General features: G+C 34.0%; 2 protein-coding genes across 2 annotated transcripts; one reads left to right on the top strand and one right to left on the bottom strand.

The window, feature by feature from the left end:
• Window positions 1–6,471: 6,471 nt before the first annotated feature.
• On the top strand, window positions 6,472–8,581 carry LOC118040290 (ABC transporter G family member 5). The gene has a single exon (XM_035047178.2). The coding sequence runs from the start codon at window positions 6,488–6,490 to the stop codon at window positions 8,438–8,440; it is 1,953 nt and encodes a 650-aa protein (XP_034903069.1). The 5' UTR covers window positions 6,472–6,487; the 3' UTR covers window positions 8,441–8,581.
• A 4,506-nt stretch (window positions 8,582–13,087) lies between these two features.
• LOC118040291 (pentatricopeptide repeat-containing protein At2g13600) lies at window positions 13,088–15,473 on the bottom strand. The gene has a single exon (XM_035047179.2). It carries the CDS (start codon window positions 15,307–15,309, stop codon window positions 13,177–13,179), a length of 2,133 nt encoding a protein of 710 aa, XP_034903070.1. The 5' UTR covers window positions 15,310–15,473; the 3' UTR covers window positions 13,088–13,176.
• Between the last annotated feature and the right edge of the window lie 275 nt (window positions 15,474–15,748).

Below are 15,748 nucleotides of genomic sequence, written 5' to 3'. Positions count from 1 at the left end.
CCAAGCCAATATGAGTTTAATTGTAATCAACCTTCTAGTTTTGATGTGTGTGACATTTTAGAGATAAATTTAATTATGATGTACAAACCTAACCTAAAAATACAATGTCATAGAACAAATAAATAAAAATTTGCTCTATAAAAATCACTAATTTAAATTTTAAAAATCTCAAGGCCATTAGAGATTTACATAGTTGTTAATTTCAGGGCCCATAAAATTAGTTGAAATGTACACAAACTAATCCGAAATATCTATTTTAATCAAAGACAAATATATATATATATATATATATATATATATATATATATATATATATATATATATATATATATATATATAGTATAGCATACTTGCACTTCATCATGTACCTTCAAATCAAATTATTATTGGATTCTACTTGAAGTAGAAACTAGCATTGAATTATCTCATTAACTCTAATATTAAGTGTGTAAGTTTGGTAATACAGTGTATGATACATTTTAAAAGTGTTTTTTTAATTGAAAATGTATTAAAATAATATTATTTTTAATTATTATTTTTATTTTTGACATAAATATATTAAAATACTCGAAAATCACAAAAATATTTTGAAAAAGAGATGAAATCACATCTCCCTGAATATGAGATACAATAGTAACATTTTAATTAAATGAGTCACTTCACTAGTCCATTTGATCATGAATTTAAAACAATTTCAGCATAACTCACTTTTGAAATCAACCAACTGAATCATGAGATGCTTCACTCATTGCATCTCTAGAGAGTTTGGTGTTTAGATTTTTAGATATCTTGCAAAAATGTAATTGTTAGAAATGTGATATTAATTTCTATTTAATTGAAAATGAAATTTCCCAAATTTTTGTGATTATTATGTTCGGCTTACCATTGAAAATTCTCCAGAAATGCAATTAAATTTGCTATGTTATCTTTATAATTAAATTGAAGTATCTAATTTGGACATAATATATATATATATATATATATATATATATATATTAAAACATGTATTACTTATGTTTAAACCTATGAAAATGAAATGAATTCAATGAATAAATTTAAAATCATAAAATTATAACAACCATATAAAATAATATATCTAATAATAAATTGAGTAATATACACATTATATTAATTGTTTTGGAATCAAGTTAAAATTGTCGGTACACAGAGATACACGCATATTAAGTATTCAAAATAATTTTTTTTTTAACAAATACATTTTAGTATGAAAGTTTGGCTTATTTTACTTTATTAAAAAGATTTATTAAACATTATATATAGCCTACACAATCTTCTCTCTTCTATGTTAATCTCCTCTAGGACTCAATCCCATGTATGCCTACTTAAAAATTATTATGTAATTACCAAATAATCTATCAGACATTTGAGACAAAATTAGTCGATTTTACTAAAGATTAAAGACGGTATTATGATTTTTTTAGAAATACGATGATAAATTCTTAACTTTACTAAAATATAATAATTTAAAATATTAATGGAAGTAACATTACAAGATATAAATCTTCGTGATCCAATAGTTGATCTCATGAACTTCATTTGTTTTATTAGTTCAGTTCTCGAAAATTGATCCCATTAAGATATTGCTTGAAATATAAAGGACAGCATCGTACCGTGTTTCAGGCAGGCGGTACCATAGTTCTGAATTTCGGTCCGATGAGTTGATCTTGAATTTAAAATTAAAATTGAGTCGGGATAAAAAAATATATATATAAAAAATGGCGATTTAGTGATTGCTACCCATTAACTTTTATTTTTTTATTAAAATGATGCAATTTTAATTTTTTAAAAAAATTAATTTAAATAACCTAATAATACGGTTAAAATCTAGAAATCAAATATTTAACTGGACCAATCTAAATACTATGCTCGGTACCGACGAGAGGGGGTTTTGAGCAGGTGGTTTGATTTATTTGTTTCGTGCTTGAAAGGCGAGGTAAGGAGACAGACAACGTTCATGTTGATATTTTCTTCTTCTTTTTTATACTTTTCTTTTCTGTCCACCGAGCGTGTAGGTCAGCTGGCAGAGGGCTGTCCTAGCTTAACCAAGGTCTCGAGTTCGAGCCTTGGGTATGCAGCGGTGCTATGTGGGAGAGCTTTGCCGCCCTTACGGGTCTCACCCGGCTCGAATCCGGATTAGTCAGCAGTGGCTGGAAACCGGATGGTTATACCAAAAAAAAAAAAAAAAAGAACACATCTGTTATCGACAATGGTGCATAGCAGGAACAGTGGAGAAAGAAAATGCCGACAGCCTGTTGACACTATAGTTAAGAAGTTCATTTTCCTCTCTCTCTGCTTGAATTCGAGCCCTATCATCAATTAAATAGATTCATACTAAGTCTATAATTGATCCTCTGTGAATTGTGTTTTCAACATGGTAAAATAAAACCATAGAAAGTAATTTTTTAATATAATATCATAATTTTAATAATTAAATAATTACATTATTAGAGAATAATATAAATCATATCCTGAAATCTCATCTAATAGCTTAAGCTATTAGGTTGAGATGGTTTCTTGATATGATATCAAAGTCTTGATAACCAAGCGGTCACGAGTTTGAATCTTCTTATTTTCATTTATTTGATAAAAATTAAGTACAAGGTAATGTGAGTCTGAGCAAATTTCAAGTTCAAAGGGCTTTCACTTGAAGGGGTGTGTTAGAGAATAATATAAATCATATCCTGAGACCTTATCTAATAATTTAAACTATTAGGTTAAGATAGTTTCTTAACACAAATGACTATTTATATTAACAAAAGATAAAATTTCTTGGAAAAACATTGTCTATTCGCACAAAAAAGAATCACGGATATACATACCGAATAAAGATGCAAAATGCTGGAATAGGGTACTCACTACTTAAAATAGATTTCTTCCCATGAAAAACAGCTAGGGTTTTGATGTATATCATTTACACAAGTCACAAGAACAGAGAAAAAACACAAGCAATATATTATTATATACCACTATTATATGTTAATCATCTCGTGAAATGTTCTGTAAAAATAAAATAAAAAGTTGATTATCTTGTGCATTGAACAGAACTCCTTTAAGATAGACTTGACTCAAATCCCTTCCCGTTCATTGTGATCGATGGATGCTGGTGTACTCTTCAGGGTACTTGAAGTCAAGATTCCAAGCAATTCCAACCATGATAATATTTATTATTTACCATATAATATATATTTCTCGCCATATATCTTAATTACAACTAATCAATTTGGTCTTATATGACTGATCTGACATAAAGACAAGGGGATTAATTAATCCTTGAGAGTAGTTTTTCACTAAAAAATAAAACATGTCTGTCATTAGCTAATAACAACAGTGCTCTAGCTAATTACTTGACAAAACCAGTGCTGTAATGGTTCAAAATAGAGGATTGGATCTTATTTTAAATGAAGATTCCATCTATATTTTGTTTTGATATGATAAGGAGCTGAGCAAAACTGGAAGCCCAAAAATATCAAACTAAAAACATGTTTGGGAGTGGAGTATGTTTTTAGAGGCATTTTAAAAATTTGTTTGTTTTAAAAAAAAATATATTGAATTAATGTTTTTTTTAATGATTTTGATGTTAAAAATTAAAAAAATATATAAAAAATTATTTTAATATATTTTCAAGCAAAATAAAAACTTTTGAAAAACATCATACATCATAATACTAAATACAAACTAAATTATCAACTTGATTTTGATAACTAGATGCTAATTTACCTGGCCTGGTACAAAATTGGGTTAATTTTTTTTTCCTTGTCATATAATTAATATAAATTATGTTTAATATTTCACTTCACAATTTATTTATTTTTAAAATGATTTTTTTTGTATTTCTGATCATCAATAATCTGTCTTATATAAATAGAATTGGGATTTGAGTTTTACTCTTATATATACATTACCTTGAGCAAAAACGCAAAGCAATTAATTTATTTGACGCTATAAGCTTGTTATAGGTATTATCGATGGCCAAAAGGGTTGAAGAATTATTAAAAAAAAATGATGAATAAATAATTGAAAGGTGGTAGAAAAGGAAAGGATTCACGGGCTGCGCTGGCTGCAATTTCTTTAACCAAAGTGGACGGAGGAGATGGCGATGAACGGTGGGGCAATGAGGTGGAGACCACCAGAGTGCCTGATTGACCACAGAAATGGTCACGTCAGGAAGGGGATCGGTTCACGGGTGCTTACTGTTACATTTGTATAAACATTAACAAATATCTGGAAAACATCCACACCACAAGAACTTTTTTTTATTTCAATCTCAAGGAGGGCTAGCAATATTACAAGTTTGAAAAAGGTGACAAAAGTAAGACTACAAAGCATTTTGGCCCACACCATCTCAAGTTCTCAGCCACATAAAATGATTTGTTCTCCTGTCATTGTAATTTCTTTTTTTTTTTTAATAATATAATTCATAACTTCAAACTCACGACAACTTAAATTTAAACAATTTTTTTAATATGATATTATTAAATTTTTAATAATTAAAAAAATATAAGTTAAAATCTTATCATTATTGTTTCTATTTTTTAGTTGAAATCTAATCAATAGCATAAAATAATGTAAGTTCTTATAAATTTTAAATCCAAAAATTTTTCACTAAAAAATAATTTAAATAAGTTATTGAAACAGCTAATAACAACAATACTTCTCGTCATAATTTTTGTTAATATTTTTCATTAATTACATATTTCTATATTCTTATGTTTAATGAATCCTTTTAGTATTTTTCTCATTAAAAATCCAACTATCTCATAAATGATCTTATTTATCTAACTTATACAAAACATTAAAGTTTTAGCTTTGTTTGCTAATTTTTTTTGCTATGCAATACTATATCCAACAAATTATACTATTAGAAAATTGATAAATATAAACAAAAATACCATGAAATTTTTTCATCAATATATTACAGTAACATTTAACCAATTAAATTTTTTCATAGCTAAATTCATCAGTAAATATTAATAAGAATATTTTCACAGTATATATCCAGGGAATCACTGTGGAAATATTTACACGGAATAAATTTGTTGATATATTACAAAGAATTTAAAACAAATTATTACAAATTTTATTACAATTTATTGACAAAATTACATACGACTATCCTATTAATGATATACTAAATAATACCAAAACAATTATTGACAGATTAAAGTAAGTATTTATATATATACACACATACACACACATGATCCATCTATAAAGTTATATATATATATAAAAAAAAAAATCATTAACGAGAGATTCACCGACAAATTTAACAATTTCCTTTCCCTATAATTTCACAGCCATTCTCAACAACCCAATATATATATATATATATATATATATATATATATATATATATATATATATATATATATATATATATATATAGTGCTCTATCCTATTAATAAAAGAGATTTCAAAGGTTAATAGCCATTATGATTTAATGTGATTTCAGCCACAAATTCGAGGGCCCATTGGGACAATGGTTTTCCGTCCTCACCCCTATGTTTGGTGGCTTGCTGCCTGCATATGCTTCCAAAATGGTTAATTATTAATTTATGTTTTTTTTTCCATTAGGGGCCGACCTCAGGCACTCATATTACATGTACAAGAAACCTAGCCACTTGTTTTCTGCAGTTCCAAGACTTTTTGTTTGGCCGGAAAAATGCATGTAGTTTTCAATTAATACTATTAGATATAGTTTACTAAGGCTCCCTAGCTGATTATTCTTGAAATAAAATTCGTGATTCGTAAGCAAAACAAGTATATCTTATTTGTTTTCTAGTTTAACAATTTTAATTTATCCTTGTACTATAATAGAGCAATTTTTTTTAATATATTCTTATATATTTAACTAAGCTAATTTTATCTCTAAATATACATTAAATTCCTAATCTATCATTCTGTCAAGATTTTCTATTTAAACTGTTAAAATTAGTTTTGTAAGGGTATAATTTGTACGTAAATTATGTAATTAATTATGATAGTTTGACCTAATATAATGTTTCTAGAAAGATAGATTAAGAACTTAATTTATATCTAAAGATAAAAGATAATTAACTTGTGATATGAGCTCTTAATTAACCCTTGTTTTCATTAGTGAAAAGTTGATCAACCCGTTGATCATTTTACTGAAAGACTGAACTCTTTTAATTTCTTTTTTAATTAATAACCCAAATAAAAATACAAATTATTAGAGTGCAAATTAAAGACCAAAACTATACAACGAGAAACTAATAAGATTACAAGTAGCAGAACACGTGAGCTATCCAAATCTTCCATAATTAAGAAAATAAATAAAAAGAATTATCAAGAACAATTTCACGTGAAGCGTTTAACAATCTCTAGGTTGCAATTGTCACTGCACCCGTCCATTGTTCTACAGGAAAAAAAGAATAAAGAAAAAAAGAATAGCCGTACGTACTTATTAGCTAGCGATGGTTCGGTCTTGAGAAACCAAACCAGAATAATGGAGCAAAAGAGTGCAATGAAGAAACAAGGCTGGGAGATTGAAGCAATAGGGATCACCTACAAAATCTCCACCAAAAAAAGAGAGCACCCTTTTAAAATCTTCACCAAAAAGAAAGAAATAAATCAAGAACCGAGACAACAAGTGACAAATCTTGAAGAAGCAAGCCTTGGAACCAGGCATGTCTTAAAAGATGTTTATTGCAAAGCAAAGCCATGGGAAATCCTTGCCATTGTTGGTCCAAGTGGAGCAGGTAAATCCTCCTTGCTTGAAGTCCTAGCTGGGAAACTCACCCCACAAAGTGGTTCCTTCTTTGTCAACCAAAACCCTATTAACAAAGCTCAGTTCAAGAAGTTTTCAGGCTATGTCACCCAAAAAGACACCCTCTTTCCTCTCCTTACAGTTGAAGAAACACTCATGTTTAGCGCCAAGCTACGTCTAAGGCTTCCTCAAGATCAACTGAGCTCTAAGGTTAAGTTCTTAATGCATGAGTTAGGCTTGGATCACGTAGCCATGACTCGAGTTGGTGACGACCGGGTTCGTGGGATATCCGGCGGAGAAAGGCGTCGTGTGTCGATAGGAGTTGATGTCATTCATGATCCTGAAGTGCTCCTTCTTGATGAACCAACTTCAGGTCTTGATAGCACTTCTGCTTTGCAGATTATTGATATGCTCAAGCTCATGGCGGAGACAAGGGGCCGAACTATAATACTAAGCATTCATCAACCCGGATTTCGGATTGTGAAGTTGTTCAATTCAGTACTTCTGATGGCTAATGGATCAGTCTTGCATCATGGCACGGTGGATCAGCTTGGTGTTAATTTGAGGACAATGGGAATGCAGCTTCCTCTCCATGCCAACGTTATTGAATTTGCTTTAGAGTCAATTGACACCGTTCAACAACAAAGGAAAGTTTTGCAGCAAGAAACTCAACCACAACTGCTATCATCATCTACAACAAAATCTCTGCAGAAGAAAGTAGAAGTTGGCGAGAGTAGAAGTGGCAAGTTCACTCTTCAACAACTCTTTCAGCAAGCTAAAGTGGTAGATGAGGAAAGTATCGATTTTGGGTTTGATTTTCCTCTTGGTTTTGCTAACTCAAGGTTGCAAGAAACTTTGATTCTCACTCATAGGTTCTCCAAGAACATTTTCAGAACCAAGGAGCTTTTTGCATGCCGAACGATTCAAATGCTGATTTCTGGACTTGTTTTGGGTTCTATCTTCTACAACCTTAAAGATGATTTGACCGGAGCAGAAGAAAGGGTAGGACTATTTGCTTTTATACTGACTTTCTTGTTATCTTGCACAACAGAAGCTCTACCGATCTTCTTGCAAGAAAGGGAGATTCTTATGAAGGAGACATCTTGTGGGAGCTATAGAGTCTCATCATATGCCATTGCCAATGGACTAGTTTACTTGCCATTTCTACTCATCCTTGCCATACTATTCTCAATTCCACTATATTGGCTAGTGGGACTGAACCCGAATTTCATGGCATTCATGCATTTCTTGTTGTTAATCTGGTTGATTCTCTACACAGCGAATTCGGTTGTGGTGTGTTTCAGTGCTCTAGTACCTAACTTCATCGTTGGAAATTCAGTGATTTCAGGGGTGATGGGATCATTCTTCTTGTTCTCTGGCTACTTCATATCGAAGCATGGAATTCCAAATTATTGGATTTTTATGCACTATATATCGCTGTTTAAGTATCCATTTGAAGGGTTTTTGATAAATGAGTTCTCAAACTCAGGGAAGTGCTTGGAGTACATGTTTGGGAAATGCATGGTTAGTGCAGAAGATTTGCTTAGAGAAGAAGGATATGGAGAGGATGGTAAGTGGAGGAATGTGGTGGTCATGGTATGTTTCATCTTGGTTTACAGGTTTATTTCTTATGTTATTCTTAGGTTAAGATACTGTCCTAGCATCAGCAGTTTCAAGGGTTCACTTGTTTGATGATTCTGCTGAATCTCTGTCTTTCTATCTCCCTCTCCCTCTCTCACGAGAGTTAACAAGACATTTCACATGTTTTTGGAATTTACTAAAGATAGCAGCCAAAGAAATTACTATCAAAATAATAAAGAACAAATTGTATCATCATCATGAGTCGTTTCTGTCTTATTCTGCCATTATTTCCTGTTCTTTTACTTTCTTTGAGCACAGTGATAGCTAAAAACAAAAAACAAAAAAAAACATGATGTCATTGAATAGCTTGATGGGGCGGAATCCGGGACCGGTGATGTACTGATCTTTGCTCATAGGAGGGTTAAGCACACTGAGACACAATATTTAACGTGGTTCGGCAAATTGCCTACATCCACGGGAGAGGTTCATTTTATTTAGAGATAGAGAAAGAATACAACACATGGAGGAGGATCACATTCACTCAACTCCCATCTCTCATTGCTACATAGGGCAGCAGCTGCTGGTGGCAGCAGGGCTGCTGATGGCAGCCCTTCTCTTTCTTTCTCTCTTCTTCTCTCTACATGTCTCACAACTCTCACACTTTGCTCTCTAAGATCATGCCTCTTTTATAGGCATCAATGGCAGCTCCTCTTGCTCCTTTGTCATCAATGGTGGCTGCCAAACTCATCTCTTCTTCAACAAAGGTGGCTGCCAACTTCTTCTCTTCTTCAACAATGGTGGCTACCAAAGTCAAGGTTGGTGGTTGCCACCAACAAGCCTCCTTCTTTGACAATGTCAACATAATTGGCAATATTCCAACAATCACCCCCTTTGCCATTTATGTGGGCAATTGTCATCTTGCTTCTTCAGCACACGCTTTCTGGAGCGTTCTGAAATGGGCTCCTTTCATGGCTCTCACACCTTCTCTAAGGTGTCTCCGTTTGTCGTTATGCGACGGTCTAAACTAGAGCTCTTATCATGGCTCATAGTTTGGCACATATAATTGGGTAAACATGTGCACCTTCTTCTTCTTCATCTCCATCGACCACCATGATGACCTTTAGATGCCTTGCCGGAGAGTGATGGAGAGTGCGGCCATGTCCGACGTCCGATTTTGACGCCGTTTTCACCAGTGGCTTCGTATCGTCCTCCTCTACACAGTGGGATGGTCAAAACACCATTTTAACAACTTTCATTTTTGAGCAAAGATCAAACACCACTTTAAACCAAAAAAGCTCTGATACCATTTGATGGGGCGGAATCCGGGACCGGTGATGTACTGATCTTTGCTCATAGGAGGGTTAAGCACACTGAGACACAATATTTAACGTGGTTCGGCAAATTGCCTACATCCACGGGAGAGGTTCATTTTATTTAGAGATAGAGAAAGAATACAACACATGGAGGAGGATCACATTCACTGATACCAATTGTTGGTGGGAGAAACCACTGTTGGTGGCTTTGAAACACTCAGAGGGGATAAAACACACTGGTTTTATTACAAAATCCGAAGCTTACAATTAAACACAAAAGCTTAACAATTACACGCCCTCTCTCTCTCTTTCTCTTTCTAGTGTTCCTCTCAATTCTCTCCACTCGGCTCAGCTTGGCTCGGCTCGCGGCTGATGACATGGCAGGTGGGTCCGCTATGCTGACATGTTAGTTGACTAGTCAATTGACTTGCTGACTGTGTATGTGATGTCATCCTTGCATCATGATGACGTCATCCTTTGCATGGCACTGTTCATGATACGTCACTGTTCATGTCTACTGTTCACATGGGTCGGGTCAACTCATCCGGGTGAAGAAGACGCGTGGGGCGCGTTGGCGCGCGTGGGTAGACGCCTTGCCGGAGAGTTTCTATTTGATGGGGCGGAATCCGGGACCGGTGATGTACTGATCTTTGCTCATAGGAGGGTTAAGCACACTGAGACACAATATTTAACGTGGTTCGGCAAATTGCCTACATCCACGGGAGAGGTTCATTTTATTTAGAGATAGAGAAAGAATACAACACATGGAGGAGGATCACATTCACTCAACTCCCATCTCTCATTGCTACATAGGGCAGCAGCTGCTGGTGGCAGCAGGGCTGCTGATGGCAGCCCTTCTCTTTCTTTCTCTCTTCTTCTCTCTACATGTCTCACAACTCTCACACTTTGCTCTCTAAGATCATGCCTCTTTTATAGGCATCAATGGCAGCTCCTCTTGCTCCTTTGTCATCAATGGTGGCTGCCAAACTCATCTCTTCTTCAACAAAGGTGGCTGCCAACTTCTTCTCTTCTTCAACAATGGTGGCTACCAAAGTCAAGGTTGGTGGTTGCCACCAACAAGCCTCCTTCTTTGACAATGTCAACATAATTGGCAATATTCCAACATAGCTCACATCGTATCGAACCCAGGCGTGTAATGGAATAAGTTGCAAACTTAAGGAGAAGCTGTTGCGTGTGTGAGAGTGTTGCCTGTCTGCTGTCATAGTTTCATAGTCTTTCTTCTGTTTAGTGGATTGATGAATTTTCCCAACGTGTTAGACCCTTGTGTCCATTGGAATAACCATGAAGGTTATGTAAATCGAAATGTTTGTCGATCGGGTTGGCCCATTTCCATTGCCATTTTCCTTGCGGATTAGACCCTTTTGCCAATTGGACTTGTTTTGTTCATAGACTGGTTGCTATTTTACAATATGTAAGAGGAAAGTTAGCTAGAGTGCCAGACCTGCACGAGGTATTGGCATGAAGGTTGATAAGTGATAACAATATAGAAAGATTCGATGTGGAGAAGCTCGTGAGAGATTGATGGAGGAAGATGAAAGGCAGACATGATACAGATAAGAAAGCAGACAACTAGACATGCTTGTTGAATAAACTTTTTTTATTTCTGTAAGGTGATTGAGTTTTGTTTTAATTACTTTTTAAAATATGTTTTTTTGAAAATATATTAAAAATAATAATTTATTTTATTTTTATAAATTATTTTTTATATCTACAACCGATCTAAAAAATATAAAATATAATTTTAAATAAATAAATAAATAAATAAATAAATAAAACATGTTTTTGAGTTACCTAACTACAGGGGCATAATAGTTACATAGTTGAGATTTTCTTATCAATAGTTGACAGAAAATTGATGCATATAATAAGCCCCAGCACAGTATCCTCTCAATAGGAAATGAAACTAGGCAGCTGTAAGATATTGGTATATGAATTAATTTTACGCCCAGTTAGAGTTACCTCCATTAGTTGCATTTACTCATTGTCTTATCACAGAAAAAGAAAAAAAAAATATATATATATATATATATATATATATATATTTAAAGAAGTTTAAATAAAATGAAGATATAAAAATAATTTTTTAAAAAAATTCCTTTCTATCTCCAAACAATACTGTAAAGCTTGTGTATGCTAGCTTTTTTGTAAATTTGTGCGCTCCCATAAATGTATTAGAATCTTATTCTTTTATCTATGTGATCTATTAGCCGGATTCATAGGATATTTGAGATAATAATAAATATTTTTATTTAAAAATATATTAAAATAAATTTTTTATTTTAAATTTATTTTTTAATATCAACCCATTTGTAATTTAAATTAAATCATTTTTATTCATTATTCTGATTAATGTTTCACTTCTCAAGATGTCAGTATAACACTTGGATGCTTTTCTCCCTAGCTACATGTTTCTACACTTCATTTTGCTTTAAAGTTTCCATGTGGGGTATTGAATGCTCAAACGTGGATATTTTCCGTCGTTGCATTGGAAAGTTTTGAATTGCTGCAAAAGATAAAATTAAAAGAGTAGGGATTAGATTTGATATTGGCAATAATAGACAAATCTTTTTTTCCACTTTTATTGTTTAATGGGCACGTAAATCTACACTTCATTCCCTCAAGTCTACAATTTCTGAAGAGACAGTTTTGTATTGTCGTGACTTAAGTTTTTTTTTCCCATCCTCAAAAAAAAAATTATTAAGCTAGCTAAATAATTTTTATTTTTTATCATTAATTTTATATATAATTTTATTTCAAATATTGGTTTGTAAAAATTAAAATAGTCTAGTTTTTATTTATGAAGATTTTTTTATTTATTTAACAGAAAAAAATCTATTTTATAATAGTTTTAATCAAATATACATATTTTTTGAAGTTTATATTTTAAAATTTACATCAACTATATTTCTTTTTTAACCGTAACCATAAAAACTACTTGAAACCAAACACAATCTTTTGGATGGAACTAGTTCAACTTGTACGTTGGTAAAACAGGTTTTAAATCCCTGCATGTGTTCTGAATCCCTGCAAGTGTTCTGAATCTCACCAAACTATTTTGGTCACTGGTTTCCATGTGGGGATATCAAATGGGTTTCATCAAACTAAAAGAATCTTGAAGGAGATCAAAATGAGTTTAAATATGTTTCCTTGTCTATCAAAATATAACACCTAGATAGTTGGTTTGACCTGTCATGAAATGGTTTTGTTTGTGCTGGTAAGTAGTTCTCCTTGAGCTGAGGTTAGTTTTTCATTAAGAACTCGCTTGACAAAACTTTGGCACTACTTCCAATCCAGAGGGGCCCGATCTTTTGAAAGATGCATGCCATATAGATCATTTGTATGGCAAAAAAGAAAAGAAAAGAAACCTACCCTTGTAGAAGTTTGCGGGCTTGTATTAAGAATATCATTTTCAAGGACAACATAATAGAGAAATTTTATTCGTGCAATTGAACCATAAAATCGATCATGCTATGGTAACAGAATGAGTGTTTAAATATAAAATTCCGAAAAAAATTACATGACAGCAGCCTCTGCTTGCATTTCCATATGGAAACAAGAGCTTGATTCTAATTCGCTCGGTTCCTCGTAAGCCTCATGATCACTGGCATCAGGGACATATCCAGCTTGCCTCATGTGCCTTGTAAGAAGTTTCAAGATTGAATAGATTTCCTTCTTCTGAGGATGCCTTTTGTCTTTCACCATAAAAACATGCACATTGCTCTGTATGTCAATCCAGCTACAACCAGGCTGTTTAACTACTCCGCGACGCCTCATCAGTTTTCTTACACTTACAGCATCACCCCATCTGCCAAGCTCAGAATACATATTTGCAAGAAGAACATAAGGTCCAGAGCTTGTAGGGTCAATTTCAAAAATCTTCTCTGCCACGTACTTCCCTAGAGTAATGTTGCGATGAACTTTGCAAGCACTAAGCAAAGAGCTCCAGACAACAGCATCAGGCTGCTTAGGCATTGACTCTATCAAATCCTTTGCTTCCTCAAGGCAACCAGCTCGGCCTAGTAAATCAACCATACATGTATAATGGTCCTTCACTGGTAGCAAACCATGTTCCTTAGTCATTGAGAAAAAGTAACGCCGTCCCTCTTCAACAAGCCCTGTGTGGCTACAAGCACATAGAGTACCAATCATTGTAACATGGTCTGGTTTCTCTCCAGATTCCAGCATTTTCTGAAACAGTTCAAGGGCCTCCATTCCGTAGCCATTTTGTGCATACCCTACTATCATGGTGTTCCATGATACATGATCCTTTTCCACCATGTTTTCAAAAACCCGAAGTCCCTCTTCAACAGATCCACATTTCATATACATGTCTATGAGAGAATTTCCCACAAAAATATCAGGCTCTTCACCAAACTGGAACCTAAATCCATGCTTAACAACATGACTGTGTGCCTGCCTGCCAAGCTCCAGATCAGCAAGATTTGCACAGGCATTCAGCAGGTTCCCAAAGGTGTAGTGGGTCGGACAAACAGATTCCCTCTTTAGCATTCGAAAGAGTCCCAGTGCCTCTTCATTCTCCCCATTCTGTGTGTATCCCGCAATAAGTGCATTCCAAGAAACTATATCCTTCTGCTTTATTGTAGCAAACATTGATCTTGCGGCTTTCACACTTGCTGACTTTGCATACCCACTGACCATGGTGGTTTCAGACACCGCATTCCTAACAGGCATCCTATCAAAAACACATCTCGCTTCATTAACTCTACCACATTTTGCATACATATCAACCAATGCATTGCCCAAGATAAGATCATTCCTAAATTTATCAGATTTCACCACACGGGCATGAATTTGCACACCCTCTTTGAATGCCGCCAAAGTTGCACAAGCACTGACGACACTAGCCAAAGTAACCTCATCTGGTTTGAACCCGTCCTCTGTCATCCTTCCAAAAGCTTCCAGAGCTTCATTTGCAGGACCGTTTTGTTCATAACAAGTAATCAAGCAGTTCCAGGAAACAACATTCTTCTCCTCCATCCCGTCAAAAACCCTTCGGGCACAACCCACTAACCCACATTTTGAATAAAAATCAATAAGACCAGACCCCATAAAAACATCCAAGGAGTACTTCGATTTTGATATCAAACCATGAATTTGAGCACCCAATTTCAAGTCCTTTAACCTCGAACATGCACTAAGACCACTACCAAAGGAATAATCATTCAGCACAAAATCATCCCTATGCATCCTAACAAACCAATCCAAAGCTTCTTCAAACCGATCATGTTGCGCAAACCCAGCAATCATCGAATTCCACGAGCACTGATCGTTCTCAGGAATTAATGAAAACAACCATGCACTCTCATCAACAAAACCCCATCTCATTAAAGTACTAATAATCGAATTATAACTAAAAACATTTTTCTCGGACATTCTATCAAACACTTTGCGTGCATAATCCAAGTACCCACATTTTCCATAAACATCAATAAGCCTATTCTGTATAAAAACTTCTTCGCAAAATGGGGTTTGGATAAGACGTCCATGTACGCTACGAGCATCCCTAGAGGACCTGAGTTTGACGCATAAATCCAAGAGTTTTGCAAATGGTGACGAGTCAGTGAAAAAGATGCCGCCGCCACCAGCACTGCCAATGATTTGCTTGACCAACCCATTTCTTGCCATTCCATTATCACCATAGATGAAATCGATTCATGGGTTATTGATTTCTCAATTGGCTGTTGTGTTTTTTATGGCAAAGATTTTTGAATTTCTGTTGGGTTTCAAATTTCGGCTCCACTCCTGGGTTTTCAAGATGGTTACAATTTACAAGGTCAAAGAAGTAGTGACATTGGACCAAACAGAAGACTTGGGCCCATAGCATCTCAATTTGAACCTGAGTACTGGCCAGCCCAAATAAATAGTTTTAGTAAGATTTAATTTGGGTTTACAAGTTGAATGAGTCATTATTGTAGCAGGTAAAATCTCAGTAATATTATTAGGAAAGTTTTGACATATTTTTCTATATTTTTGTGTGAGGAATGGAAATATTTTTTATTATAATTGTAATTGAATTTTTCTTTCATATATATTTATATTATTGTTGACCTTTAATGTCGCAAAT

The sequence above is a fragment of the Populus alba genome, chromosome 7, assembly GCF_005239225.2.
Source record: "Populus alba chromosome 7, ASM523922v2, whole genome shotgun sequence".
Classification (NCBI taxonomy): Eukaryota; Viridiplantae; Streptophyta; class Magnoliopsida; order Malpighiales; family Salicaceae; genus Populus; species Populus alba.
The sequence above is the reverse complement of the archived record's forward strand: the minus strand, read 5'-3'. Positions and strand labels throughout refer to the sequence as shown.